General features: G+C 34.3%; 1 protein-coding gene across 8 annotated transcripts in view; it reads right to left on the bottom strand.

The window, feature by feature from the left end:
* Positions 1-1,899: 1,899 nt before the first annotated feature.
* Positions 1,900-14,479, bottom strand: part of LOC111504626 (glycoprotein 3-alpha-L-fucosyltransferase A) — a 98,798-nt gene continuing 86,218 nt past the window's right edge. For all 8 annotated transcript variants that reach the window (XM_074183535.1, XM_074183536.1, XM_074183534.1 and 5 more), the window contains exons 5-7: positions 7,547-7,708; positions 6,284-6,470; positions 1,900-2,256 (exon numbers count right to left, since the gene is read on the bottom strand). In XM_074183535.1, the coding sequence (XP_074039636.1) occupies positions 1,994-2,256; positions 6,284-6,470; positions 7,547-7,708 (612 nt within the window). In that variant the 3' untranslated portion in view covers positions 1,900-1,993. The remainder of the gene's footprint in view (positions 2,257-6,283; positions 6,471-7,546; positions 7,709-14,479) is intronic.

The following is a 14,479-nucleotide window of genomic DNA, read 5'->3' on the forward strand; positions in this document are numbered from 1 at the left end:
AAAATATTTTAGTTGGCTAGAGAATGTCAGAATATGCCCTCCATTAAATTTTCAAAGTGATCCGTTGTCTGGTTCACCAGAAACGTCTAATGTGCCATCCACCGTTAATCAGCCTGTTTAATATACTATTCAATCAACTAAACCAATTAGGTACCACTTTTGAAATAATTTTACAGATTTTCAGTTTGAAGCTCAAAAAATAGAAAAAATATTAAAGTTGATTCAGGCGTGAATTTTCTGCAAAACTTTCAAAAATCTATAACTTAAAAAATCGAAAAACTCATATGGAGAATATTTTTATATCACCTAATGCGAGAAGTATATTTTTATACAAAGGTCATTAAAAGTGATATTTTTAATGGTTGTCAAGAGTATTAAAATATGTTTAAAAAGTAGCGTATTTTTAACACTAGTGTTAAAAGTATTTTAAACACGATTTTTTTCAACCAAATAGCAATAAACAAAACATAATTATTCAATTTTCAAGAAAGTTTTATTATGAACAATAGATATAGATATAATTAAATTCTATTACAAATGTATTATATGCATTAATTACATCATTATTATTATTTATGAACATTAATACGAAAAGTATAATTTTTTACCTTGCGATGTTGAAGAGCCTTTTAATATATTTGAACTATCTGAGTTGACAATTTAATAGGCATTAACATTTAATTCTGAAGTGGACGATAATGTAACGCTGGAGTTAGCTGTTGGGATTAGTTTTTCAGCAATAGCTTTTTTATAAGAAATAGATTGATCGATGTAACCCTCAGCTACTGTTATATACTTCTATCCTCCGTGCTTCTGAAATCCGTTACATTTGCTCCTGATTCTGCTAGCAAAGAAGCAGAAGACCTTCTGAATCAGTGACATGTATTTTCCTTTGGTTCCGGGAGTTCAGAAACTTAGCAATGGTGGAGGTCATTTTTCCAAACGTGTTCATACTAACTGGGTTGGCACTGCATTTATAAATTGAGTATTTCAGAAAAAAACGTTGATGATTGATAATATAACAGAAAGGCGAAAGGCGAAGTATTTATTAAAATAGTCAATTTTTTTCCAAAAATGAAAGAAGAACGACCTATTTTTGTTTTTTTATTTGGAATTTTAACAATCAATGATTCATCCATTTATTTAATGTCTTCTATTAATAAATGGCACATCTTTTCACGCCACGCCGGCAGACTCCATATATTCCGAAAATAGTAGCAACTTTTATCATAAAATATTTTTCATCTGGTGTCTCATTTATAAGCCTCTGGACTTGTTCAAACGTAAAAGTTTTTGATTTTTCGGGCCAATAACTTTCATTTTTCCGCTTTAGGAATGCTATTACCTTGAAATATATATGCTTGTAATAAAACCCTTTTTAACGAGCACACTCGACTTCATCATTGAAAACTTGCTCCACAAAGTTGACGAGATCCATATTTTTGATTTCTCTTCTCGATAGGCTAAGAAGCCTATAGGCTATCATACAAAAAACTTTGTATGATATTTGTGTTAAAAGCAAGTTTTATTTTGTTCGTGAAACTTTTTCACTCACAAAATAAAACCTTACTTGGAACACTCATCATAAATAGCTAATTATGACGTTCTGGTTTGGAGCACCTCGCCGACATGGAATCTATGGTTTCGTTAATTAACAAGTTTGTTACTCTAGAAACTTAAGAAACACACTTTAATGTGAGATTTCTACTTGAAAGTTTGCAATGCTATTGTGTAGCTCTGTTTTATAAATATCCAGGTGAAAATCCCACATTGAAGTATGGTTTTTGAATACGTTATAATGTATTTTAATCAAGTATTGATCGGTCAGTTCTATAAAATTTTTACTGGTTTTTCCTAAGGATATGAGGTATATCACGAAATATTTCAATAAAACACAAATTTTATAATAGAAACTTAATAAATTATCCTTAATAGTAATATACATTTACAACATATCAACAACAAAATGACTCGATAATTACTCGGTGTGCGTCTAAACAAACTCAGTATTGCGCCAAGATTTCGTCGTACAAACTCCAGGTCCTCTCCACCAATCGTTGACATCTTCGTAATGCCGGTGTGTTAAAGGAGCATGCATCATGGCGCATAATCGGCACCAAAAGAAAGTGTTGATGAACTCTCCCGTGCCCTTCCATTTAAAATAGGAGTTGTACAGAGCGTTGTCTTTGTCGAGTCTGTGCAAATATGAAGCCAGTTCTTGCGGACCGGCAAATTCATCTACGTGAATATAGGAACCTGTAACCAAAAAAAAATCAGATAACTCATCAAATAGTGTGTTAGGTTAGGTCCAAAGTGAGTGGGTCTATTCGACCCTCCACCGCAACCCGCAAGGGTTTATTGTGGCTCACACCTATTCACACTCGACCAAATAAACCCAGCTTCTTAACGAAGCTGATTAGTTTGTATGGTGAGTGGTCTTCTTGTAGGTCAGATGGTAAGAGTATGGCTCTATCGAACTCTAAAAACCTGATTCGGTACCCAGCGGGGCAGGCACAAAGTATGTGCTCTGTGATGATGAAACATCATTTTCCAAATAGAGGCGACAGACACTGTTTTCCAGCAGTCCGAGTCTCTGCATATGATGATTCAAATGACAGTGGCCTGTAAGAAGAAGACATCATAGTTCATCTCTACTGTATAGTCCAACAACTGTTTGGTATCAAGCTTTGAAGGGTGAATAAACGCCTTGGAGTGAGCCAATCCCGCCAGAATTCCATGAATCTTCTTGCATTCCAGGTGTTCAGTCTTTGTTTGACAAAGCCTAAAGCGATGCCAAAGACAGGTTCTGGTCCGATGAAGCTGCTTGCAGCACCCTCCTCTGCAAGGGAGTCAGCAGCCTCATTGCCTTCCAGGCCAGTATGGCCAGGAATCCAGACCAGAGACAATATGTTAAGTCTTCCTATCGATGAGAGTCATTTTTGGCAATTTGACACTAATTTGGACGTTGCTTGGTAGGAGCCAAAAGCTTCCAAGGTCGCTTGACTGTCCATGAGTATTTGAATTGACTTGTGTATGAATTCTTTGAATTTCTCTGCACACAATTCAATAGCGCAGCACTTGAAATACAGTCGCATAGGTTCCTAGGCAGGTTGATATCTCTGTCCTGGGTCTGCCACTGAAAACACCTTCACCAGAACCGGAAGGTGTTTTTGATCCATCTGTGAACCAACAACTATCGGCTCTCAATATTTCTTTCTCCCGGAGGATCCAGTCCTCTCTACTCGTGAAAAGTACTTTTTAAGGCAGTTGTGCACAAGTCTATATGTAGTCCATCTAGCCTCTCTCTTCAGTAAAATATGTAGAGGAGGTAGATCTAGAAGGATCTCCATAGCCGCTGACGGTGTGGTACTGATGGCACCACTGATGGCCAGACAAGCCTGTATCTGTAAGCCACAGAGCTTCGCTTCGACCGTTTTCTGTAAAGCCTTCGGCCACCAGGCAATTGCACCATAAGTGATTATTGGTCTGACAATCATCACATAAATCTCAAAGAATGTGTAGAACAGGGGTAACCAACCGGTCGATCGCGATCGACCGGTCGATTAGTTCAGTCGATTTTGGCAAGGCAAGAAATATATTAACCTAGAAACACTAAGCAAAGTAATCATTAATTGCTACAGGAAATAATTAATTTTCTCAAAGAGAGGGGTGATTATCAACAACTGCTTGGCAATGTGATTCAGCATTTTTAACAGATTCTACTGGAAAACTGAGCACATTAAATCTGAAACTACAGGGTAAGAATGAAACAGTAACAGAAATGATGAGTTCTATTGCAGCATTCTAAAGTCAAACAACGTTTATGATATTTGACATCGAAAAAAAAAAACGTCAACAAATTTTGAACATCAAGCATCATATGGAAAAAGATACTGTTGTAAATCTTGCCCTAAAGAAAATAACGCCGGCCGCCACCCATAAACCAGTTGTGTCGTAGCTAAGAGCGCGCGAATGTACGATGTTTGCTGCCGCTCTAGATGTAGCGAGAATAATGCTACCGATTTCGATGGGATTCTGGCAAAATTTCCTAGCGCATTCGATTACGATATATAAACGCTAGCCACAAGCATATCGACACAGTCAAGTGGAAGTTACAGTGCGGTACGCGAAGCGATCTAGTTAGGTGATAGACATTCGAATAATAGTTGAAGTTTTAGATGAAGGGTTAATTGTATTCAAAGTGAAATAAAGTTAAATTTGATTATTGCTCAGTATAGTCAATTTATATAGTAATACTACACGACAGAAATTAAAGCACTCGTATCAGACTTCGACATTGGCTTTACTGATTTCAACAAAATTGAGAAGTTGGTGGAATTCATCAGTTACTGGTTTAATAATTTCATTGATCATAGTGATCTATGATACAATTCAAATGTACCACTTGATATTTCAGAACGGAATCATTACTCTGCGCTGCAACATATTCCTGATAGCAAGGTCATCTTCAGGTACAGATTCTGGCATTGGTTTCCAAAGAGAAATATCTAAATTTGAGGAAATGTGTTTTGACTTGACTTGAAACAAACAAAAAACTAATACCGTTCTCGTAGCGGAAGATGCTCAGACGCAATGCTCTCACTAATATAAATAGGTTAACAATGAACATAACTTTCAGTTTTATGTTTTCCTTTCAACAAAATTAAAAATTCTGCATAATTGTGCACTTAACTATGCTGTTTCATTAAGGATTTCAAGAAGTATGTAATTGTTAGATTGCCCAGAGTTCCGTCAGTAAACAGTAGATTTTGGGTCTAATTAAGTCGGCCAACCGATTGGTGAGTGTTTAGAGAAGTGACTTTCGGCGTTGGGGTGTACACCCAAAAATATCTATACAAGAATCATCTAAACAAGTTGGTGTTCAAACGATTTCTACATGAATTTCGTACGACTGGAAGTGTGGCTTATGGAAAGGCAAATAAACCAAAAACCTATTATTGAAAATGAAGAAAATACATTTCTTATTATGGAATCAATCATACCAAACCCTCATACGAGTCAACGCAAACTCGAAAAAGATACAGGAATAACTAGACGGAACATTTCTGGGTAATAACAAAATACAAATTCCACCCGTACCGTATTTAGATGCACCAGGAATTATATGAAATACACTTCCATCGACGAATCAAGTTTTGTCTATGGGTTGTCTTGTCTATGGACAAGTTTAGTAGGAATTAACATTTTTTGTATTCCGTTTTATTCTCTGATGAATCTGCTCTCCTCTGCATCTGCTGGATGTAGCTCCGGCATATTTCAAATTCAGTGCCAGAGAGTTTTTGATTATGTGCTTTCCGAATAAATGAATTGGTAGGGAAGGACTTCAAAATTGGCCGGCGAGATCACCATATTTGGGGTGACTCGATTTTTTTCTATGAGGATACTTGAAGAATGAGGTTAACGACACTGCTCCAACCACACTGGAAATATGAAGGAGATAATAAGGACTGCTTTCCAAAGAGTGACGCCTCAATTGTTATTGAATGTTGAAAAGTCTTGCATAGTGGATCTTTGTATTCAACAGTATGATCGTCATTTCGAGCACCCACTCTGAATCGAATATATTTGTGTTTCATATTTTGTTGTTGTTTCAGATAAATAATGAAAAAAAGATTATATAGTATGTTTAATGAAGTACTGTCAGAATATGAATGTAAATTTTAGTGAGCAGTGAATATTTTAGAAGAATAACAAGTATAACAACTGTCAATGAGAATTCTCTGAATAAATTAAATAAATTTCATTTCAAAGCCATATTTATTCAATGAATGCATTGAAATAAGAGCTAATATTTGAAAGAGCCAAAATCTGAAAAACTTTTCAGGTTAGGTATAGGGAACCCCGAAATGAAATGGAAGTTAATTGAATTTTATATTGTCCAGACCAAAAAAATACAGGGTGTTGAATTAACGAAGTTATTTTTGTCCGAAATTATCGAAATCCATAACCTAAATCCTCTTTTATGAGTGTTCAAAATTCTAAGGGATGATTCCTATAGATTTCAACAACAGTCAGGAAGCAAGATTATTCGAATGGGGGTCATGAAAAATATGGGAGGAAAACGCAATGAGCTCGTGAAGCTGCACTATTTTCTAGCGACTTGGAAGAAATAGACAAGTCAGACAGCTCGTAAGTAGTAGAAAAAAATAATTTTATTGAGAGCAATGCCAAGCTTCTCTCAAAAAGTCAGCTGTTCCTGTTTTATGTCGGACTAGAGTTACTTTGTGAAAAAATCCCGGGGATAATTGATTCTTTTCCTTACCTTCTGGTGCACTTCTTTGGTAGTCCTCGGGCCTCCCGCCCATAACGATTGGAAGCACGTTCTGCCCCAAACCGTTGACATAAAACTTTTCAGTGATGTAATCTCGGCAGTTCGAATTTTCGAAAGCTAAATAAAACTTGTAGTCTCGTTCTAGAATATCGAAGCATTTTTTATCGGACCTAGGACACTGAAACAAAAAATGTATTACAGTTCATTTTTAAAAGCAATTCTGTAAAAAAGCCCATTATGTATGCAAAACCCTTAATTCTGGTTGATTTTTTTTTGTTCCATAAGTAATGCAGCGATTTACTCACAGGCGAGCATTTGGGAAATATTTAAAAATATTAAACATGTTTCTGTCAAATTTTATTTCCCAATATACATCCAAGAAAAAGAAGTTTTTATATTTCAAAACATAGAATATATAAAAATATAGTTTTTATATTCAAAAATTAAAATAACATAAAATATATGATAGAATAATAATAAGTGAAATGTTTTTTGTAAGTAAATTTATTCAATGCAGTAATAAGACAAAATACATAGTCGTCTATGACAGAAGAATAAAAAATAAAATAAAACAAAATTAAAATAAAATAAAATAAATGAATAAAGATACATTGAATGTAGATATTATACAATTGACATACAATATACATATTGCTTTCTATTCATTAAATAATTTTGAAACCAATTATAAACTAAACCTCTGATACTTATATTATGAATTATTTTCAGAAGAATTTCATAGTCCACAGTATCAAATGCTTTCTTCAGATCTAACATCCACTTAGACTGTAACACAATATTTCTAGAAGCTCAATTATCGGCTTGTAGTAATAAATCAATTCCTATCTGATAGATAGTTTCGAACCACATACAAAACAATACTGTGATTCGTGTTTTCTGAAAAATACTTCATAACATTTTGTTCTTCTCTATATCAAATTAATTTGGAAAATCTAGCTGAATAACACACACACTTATTTAATCTAGATCCATTTGAAAATGGGTAGAAATATTCAAAACTTCTGATTCTATATTACTAAATCTTCATATTGCTAGGAATATTCTTTGTCAGATATCAGCTTCAATATTGATTGAATTATAAAATAGTTTTCACCAATATAATTTTGATTTAGAAAAAAGTCAGTTGAAGAATAACATTGAGAAATGTCGAACTCATAACATTTTATGTTACTTGAAAATGAATATGTAGATATGAATAGAAAATTTCCGCAAGTACAAACTGCTCCGACTTACTTTCAAAGGACCACAAGTACCATAAATGTCCACTGGAATGTATTTGGCAAGCTCTCTAGCATAGGCTAATCTATTATTACGAGCTCCACAGTTCGATACGAACCAAGCTACTTTCTTCGTTTTGTTTGCCACGTAATCCCTATTTTGAACTTTCTGGCGTACCTGAAATAAAAATCATCGAATACATTACTAAGTTTATTTTCATGAATAACATTTTTGTATTTTGGTTCTGACCGTTCGTGTTATTACCCACAAATGTAAACAAAAACTCTAGTTGAGCGAACATATTATTTTGGTGAAAAGAAAGATTTCTATTCAATGGGAACATTTGTAATGGACCAGAAAATACACAGCATGTGATATTGAAAAAAATGTCTTTCAACGAGTTGTTATTGCCAGAAGTGACCGTATCACCGTATCTACGAAAGTAAACAGGAGCTCAAAATATGGACTTCAAATTCGTGAAGAGCGGACAGAAAAAGTAAAAACAATACATTAGAAAAAAACAAGGGGACCCCGTAAAACGAATAATTAACAAATTGAAGAAAAGAGAATTGAAACCTTTGTTTTTTTAATAGAAAGTTTTCAATTCTTCCATTTTGATTTGAAAACCAGTATAAACTCCTGGAAGATGTTCTGGAGAGTATATTGCAGATCCTAAATCAACCCTTCTATGGGATTTTAAAATAAGATGTCAATGAAGACAAACTATGTTTGAAAGTTGAATCTTAGAGGACAGCAGACTAACTGAAGCCTGAATCGTTACAAAATTAGGCCTCACAGTTGATTACAGACTCACCTGGACACTACATATCGACTCACTTTGTGAAAAACTACGTGAAAATTGTTATGCGTTGAGATTCTTGTCTAACTACTGTAATGCTGAAATTTTGTTGAGTCTGTACTATGCCACTATTCATTGTCATTTGCGATACGGGATTTTAAATTGGGGCACGGGATCATCCGTGGAAAGGATTGTCATATTACAAAAGTCGGCAGTTCGAATAATTGCTAAACTTGGATGGAGAGAGTCATGCAGGAGCTCTTTCAAAAACCTGAAACTTCTTACGGTTGTTGGGATATATGTTTATGAATTATGTATTTATGTTTATAATAACAAATTAAGTTTTTTATCGAACAAGCAAACTCATGATTATCCGACTCGCTCTGGAAATTTGCTAGTACCTCGATCACATCGAACAGCCCTCTACCAGAAAAGCCATCTTTATCTCGGACCAAAAATTTTCAACAAATTAGACGTAAATATAAAGGCAGCCCCTAATATAAATATTTTCAAATTAAGATTGAGAACTTTTTTAATTGAAAAAAATTGTTAATCTTTGAAATTTTATGGATGATTTTATCCCTCTCCTTGTTATTTGTGTTTCTTGTTCATTTGGCAAATCATTTGTAAATACCTATAGTTTTTTTCTTTTTTAAGCTGACGTTTTCCTTGTTATTGTATATTGGAAGATATGTTTATTCATCTTGTTTCCATTGTACCTTTCAACAAGTGGAATATTTGATGATAAGTAAATAAATAAAACAAGAAATTTGGTAGCGAGAAGTAGTAAACGAACCAAACTGGGAATCGAGTTAGAAGAAGCAGAAGTAAAGACTTCCAAAATCAAAGAAAAAATAATGCTGAAGCAATTTGAACCAAACAGAATGGAGAAAAAAGTATTAGTCTAACTATCGTAACTATAAGTATTTAGTGAAAAGGGGTGAGTTAAACACAACGGCTGATAAGGAAGTTATGACGATCTCGAAGGATAAAAGGAGCAAAACGTGCAGAGTCGAAGATCATGAAGGAAATATTGATACTTTCACAAGTCTTTTTCATTGGTTCTGTTGTTAGTGTTACAAAATTGAACAAGAGATGAATGCCTTGTTGTCAAGTTCATATGTAACTCTACAAATCAGAAGAAATCTGAATGGCAATATCTTCCATTCCCATACTTTCACACACTTATTTAAGAATCGATTTGAAAAAGAACTACCGATTTTTTAACTAACAATAAAATACCGATACCACAAGTATTTTTTTTCAAGAATTCTATGAGTACTAATGATGCAATCTACGACTTCATATTATTAATTGATAAGAATATCTAAGCTATTGCAGCAGTTCCTTGTGACCTTCCAAAGGCATTCCCTATGAAGTCGTGCATGATAATACGTTGTATCAGACAGACAGCAGTTTCTTTGTATGTTATGGAAATTGAGGTCCTGTCTAATACAACTCTTCACCACGCACGACTTCATAGGGAGGCCATTGAGTTCTGTAATCATCCCAAAAATCTTAACAGAAAATAAATAAGTATACCAGTCAACAGAACATGGTAACCAGTACTCAAAAAGGCAAGAACAAGATTCTGAGCATCATCCCACCAGCAGAAAACCTGACAACAAAGTGTTCCAATCTGAACAACCTAGTACAAGTGCGAAACAATCAGGAGTGAGTATTCGCATTCGCACCATCACCCCTACCACCCCTAAAAGTATAAACCTTAGTGAACACATAACCCATCTCATCAGTCAGTCGCTACTGAGACTTCAAGAAACCTTCATTCTCGCAGTCAATGAATATACCACTGAGCACGTTTGGTACCACAAGTTCTATTCATACCCCAGCCCGGATTTGGTTCTCTCTAAACCTGACTCCGTCCGTGAAAGCCTATATTCTTATAATGTGTGTTTAGTAATGATATCGAAATATATGCGTGGAATAACGAATAAGTTTATTTATTGCCGTAAATATACAGTGTGACCCATTTAAAATGGAACCACCCCTGTAGAATGTGCATTTTTCAATCAATCTCAATTTTTTTTTATTGAAATATTAAGCATGAAAAACTGTATCTTGACACTAACTTTCACAATTTTAGTTTCATTTCCAAGGCACTCTATGGTTTTTTTTGTTTGTCAAAAACGGCAAAAGTTTATTAGGCAATTTTTGTTTTCAAATTTGACTACACCACTGGATTCGTAGTCGTTATAAATCAAAACTGTCAAATTTTCATTAAAAAATATTTGTTAACAACGAAGTTACAACAACTTCAATTTTGGAAACAAAGTATTTGTTTGTAATTTTTATTCAAATTATAGACATATTTGAGATCTGACAACACTGTCATCACCAAGTAGAACACCAGTGAATTTGTACAGTGAAAATCCGAAGTCAACAGCTCAATGCGTTCTACAGTTATAACTCCTGAAAATATGGTAATGTGAGAGATTTGTGGTGCAAGCGTTTTGTAATAAAAATCTGACTACGCCACTGGATTTGTGGATAATATTCCCTTAAAATCATTCATTTGAGTGTAGGTTACGAGAAGTGAAAATTAAAATAAAAATTGAATAATTGAATAACAGAAAATTAAAAGTTCATTTTCAAGTTACGCAGTAGTAGACCAAGTTCAGAATCTCATGTCATGGGATCTCCCAATTGCGCTTTTACCAAATCTTGATAGAATCTTGAAGTATTAATGGTCATACTTGTAAGCTTTTTGGAAGTTTCCCAATAATAAATAATAGTACTTTTGTAACAGCGCACCTGGAAAATCACATTTTATGAGATTCTGAACTTACTCTACCTTCTTCTATAGCTGATGAAAACAAAATGTATACAAACAAGTTTCAAAGTATTTATTCAACAATTAATTGCCATTAAGAAAAAACTGATACTAAAATAAACATTGATTTAAAACTAAACATTCAAATTTTTGTGGCTTCTACCAAACCTCCATTAAGTTCAATACATTTATCGTATCTCTTCCGAATATTGTTTACACTATTTCTTATTTGTTGAACTGTAATTTCGGCACAAGCTTGTCGTATCCTTTGCATGAGTTCAGCTCGATTCGTTGGTCTTGTTCTCTATACTTTTTGTGTCAGAATACCCCACAGAAAAAAGTCTAATATTGTTAGATCAGGCGATCTAGGTGGCCATTCAATTAAGTCACTACCTCGTCCTATCCAATGATTTGGAAACTGGTTATTTAGCCACTCTTTAACAATCCTCGAATTGTGCACGGAACAGCCGTCGAGCTGAAAATATAAATTTACTTGTTCCGCAAGAGGCATTTCATCTATTTCGTCCGATAATTGGTTATTTAGAAATTCCAAAAAAATTTTGCCCGTTTATGTTTCCATCAAAAAAATATGGACCTATTATTCTATTTTGTACTATACCACACCAAACGTTAACTTTTTCGGAATATTGACTTTTACAATTTATGATCCAGTGCGGATTTTCCGTAGCCCAATACCGAGCATTTTGCGATGAAACTACCCCATTGGTGCTGAAAGAAGCTTCATCACTAAACATTATGCAGTTTGAAAAATTTCTTGTATTCAGGTACTCGCCTTGTGCCCACAAACAAAATTCCATACGTTTCACTTCATCACCTGCCTTTAAAGAGTGAAGAAATTTAGGTTTAAATGCTCTCATTTTGTTTTGTTTAAGACATCGTCGAATAGTCTCTCTCGGTAAGTTTAAATCCAAACTGGCGACTCGTAAACTTCTGTTTGGGTGGTTTCTAAAATAATCTAAAACAGCACCTTCGTTTAAATTTCTTCTTCGGTGATTATTTTTTAAAATATGTTTGCTGACTGCACCGGTTTCTTTAAATGTTTTGTTAATTTTACTGACGGTGCTTCTGTCAATGGGAAGTCGATTTGGATGTTTGTGATTAAATATCCTAGCTGCTTCTCTTTCACTATGATAATTGTCCCCAGAAATTCTCACAATTTCAATTCTTTCTTCTAATGATAATTGCAAAGCCATTATTAAATGCACGTAACTAACAACTATTATTTTATTTATGATTAACTGTCAAAATCACAGCCTACTGTTGATTTATTATAAAACCTTTGCATAATGAGTTCAGCTTCCTCAAATTATTTATATCTCCTCTAAAAGATTGTTTTAGCTGAGTTATGAAGAATTTACAGGGAACAATTTTTGTCCTGCTCTCTGTTTTATTATTGAATAAATGATTTCCATGCTTTAAATCAATTTGATTTTAGCGGCTATGCGGAAGAATGTACTAAGTACTGCATAACTTGAAAATGAATTTTTAATTTTCTGTTATTCTAGAATACACTTCTCGTAACCTACACTCAAATGAATGATTTTAAGGGAATATTATCCACAAATTCAGTGGCGTAGTCAGATTTTTATTACAAAACGCTTGCACCACAAATCTCTAACATTACCATATTTTCAGGAGTTATAACTGTAGAACGCATTGAGCTGTTGACTTCGGATTTTCACTGTACAAATTCACTGGTGTTCTACTTGGTGATGACAGTGTTGTCAGATCTCAAATATGTCTATAATCTGAATAAAAATTACAAACAAATACTTTGTTTCCAAAATTGAAGTTGTTGTAACTTCGTTGTTAACAAATATTTTTTAATGAAAATTTGATAGTTTTGATTTATAACGACTACGAATCCAGTGGTGTAGTCAAATTTGAAAACAAAAATTGCCTAATAAACTTTTGCCGTTTTTGACAAACAAAAAAAACCATAGAGTGCCTTGGAAATGAAACTAAAATTGTGAAAGTTAGTGTCAAGATACAGTTTTTCATGCTTAATATTTCAATAAAAAAAAATTGAGATTGATTGAAAAATGCACATTCTACAGGGGTGGTTCCATTTTAAATGGGTCACACTGTATATATAGCTTATCAATAGCCATATATACTGTGTTCAAGATGAGAAGGACCAGTATGGGGAAATTTGAAACCCTAAGAGTCGGTTGTATTAGAAACAAGTTGCCCATTTCACAGCTTATTTGAAATTTAAGGAATTCCGATTTTGCATTATATTTCAGTGAAGTTTTCGTCAGAAAGGAAACGCATAACGGGTGATTTTTTCCGGTTCATACAAAAAATAAATTGGATGATGATTTGTTAGAGACGAAAAACAACGTCGAATTGATATCTATGAAAGTCGTCTTGTACAACTTGGGTTATTCTTTTTTCTGGTGCACATAAACAACTGAAATAATAATGGTTCCTCAGAGATGAAACGTCGAATGATAATCTGTAGAAGTCCTTAGAAAGTAGCAATAAGAAAGTGTTTTTTGTTTTTCAGTATCTCCCTAAATCAGTGGTCGCCAATCTGTCGATCGCGAGCTACCGGTAGCTCGCGGAGGCAATTCTGGTAGCTCTCACAACGATTTTAATTTAAAAAATACAAACTGCAAAAATCAGAGAAGCTTCCGAAAATTCCACAAAAAAATCAAATTGTCATAATAGTAAACATAAACAGCGGCAACGTTGCGGTGAGCGATCTGCCGCTGACGCCATAAAACTAGAATCGGCTAGAACCGACCAGCCGGACCAGCGCGTTAGTGTTCGAGAACGATCTGGATTGCTTTGAACGGGATAAATACGCACGGCGCGGCGACATTGCGCTTAGTTTAAAACTGAACGCGTAACCAACGTCCAGCGGTTGGGTTAGTAGAGAACAACAAAAATGATATTATGGCAAGCAGTTGTAAGAAGGTAAAGACATACCACTTTCATTCAGAATGGGAAGAACAATACTTTTTTACGTAAGTTAAAGATAAAAATGTGTGTTTGTTATGTAATACTTCGGTCTCCGTTGCTAAAAAAGGATATATTGAGAGACATCATAAAACTGTACATTATAATTTTGAAAAAATAATTCCCACTACATTCTGCCGCCAGAAAGGAGAAACTGAAACAGTTAAAAAAGCAGTTGATTGGACAACAATCAATATTTTTGAGAACAGTCGACAAAAATAAGTCTGCAACTGAAGCATCGTACCGTATGTCCCAGTTAATTGCACAAAAAAAGAAACCTTATGAAGACAGGGAAATGATAAAACAGGCGTTTTTAGAAGCTGCTGATTCGTTATTTGCCAACTTTAGAAATAAAGACGAGATAGTTTCAGCT

Source organism: Leptinotarsa decemlineata, unplaced genomic scaffold (genome assembly GCF_025532065.1).
Source record: "Leptinotarsa decemlineata unplaced genomic scaffold, Ldec_3_MD MMD2_tig00026340_RagTag_RagTag, whole genome shotgun sequence".
NCBI classification, from domain to species: Eukaryota; Metazoa; Arthropoda; class Insecta; order Coleoptera; family Chrysomelidae; genus Leptinotarsa; species Leptinotarsa decemlineata.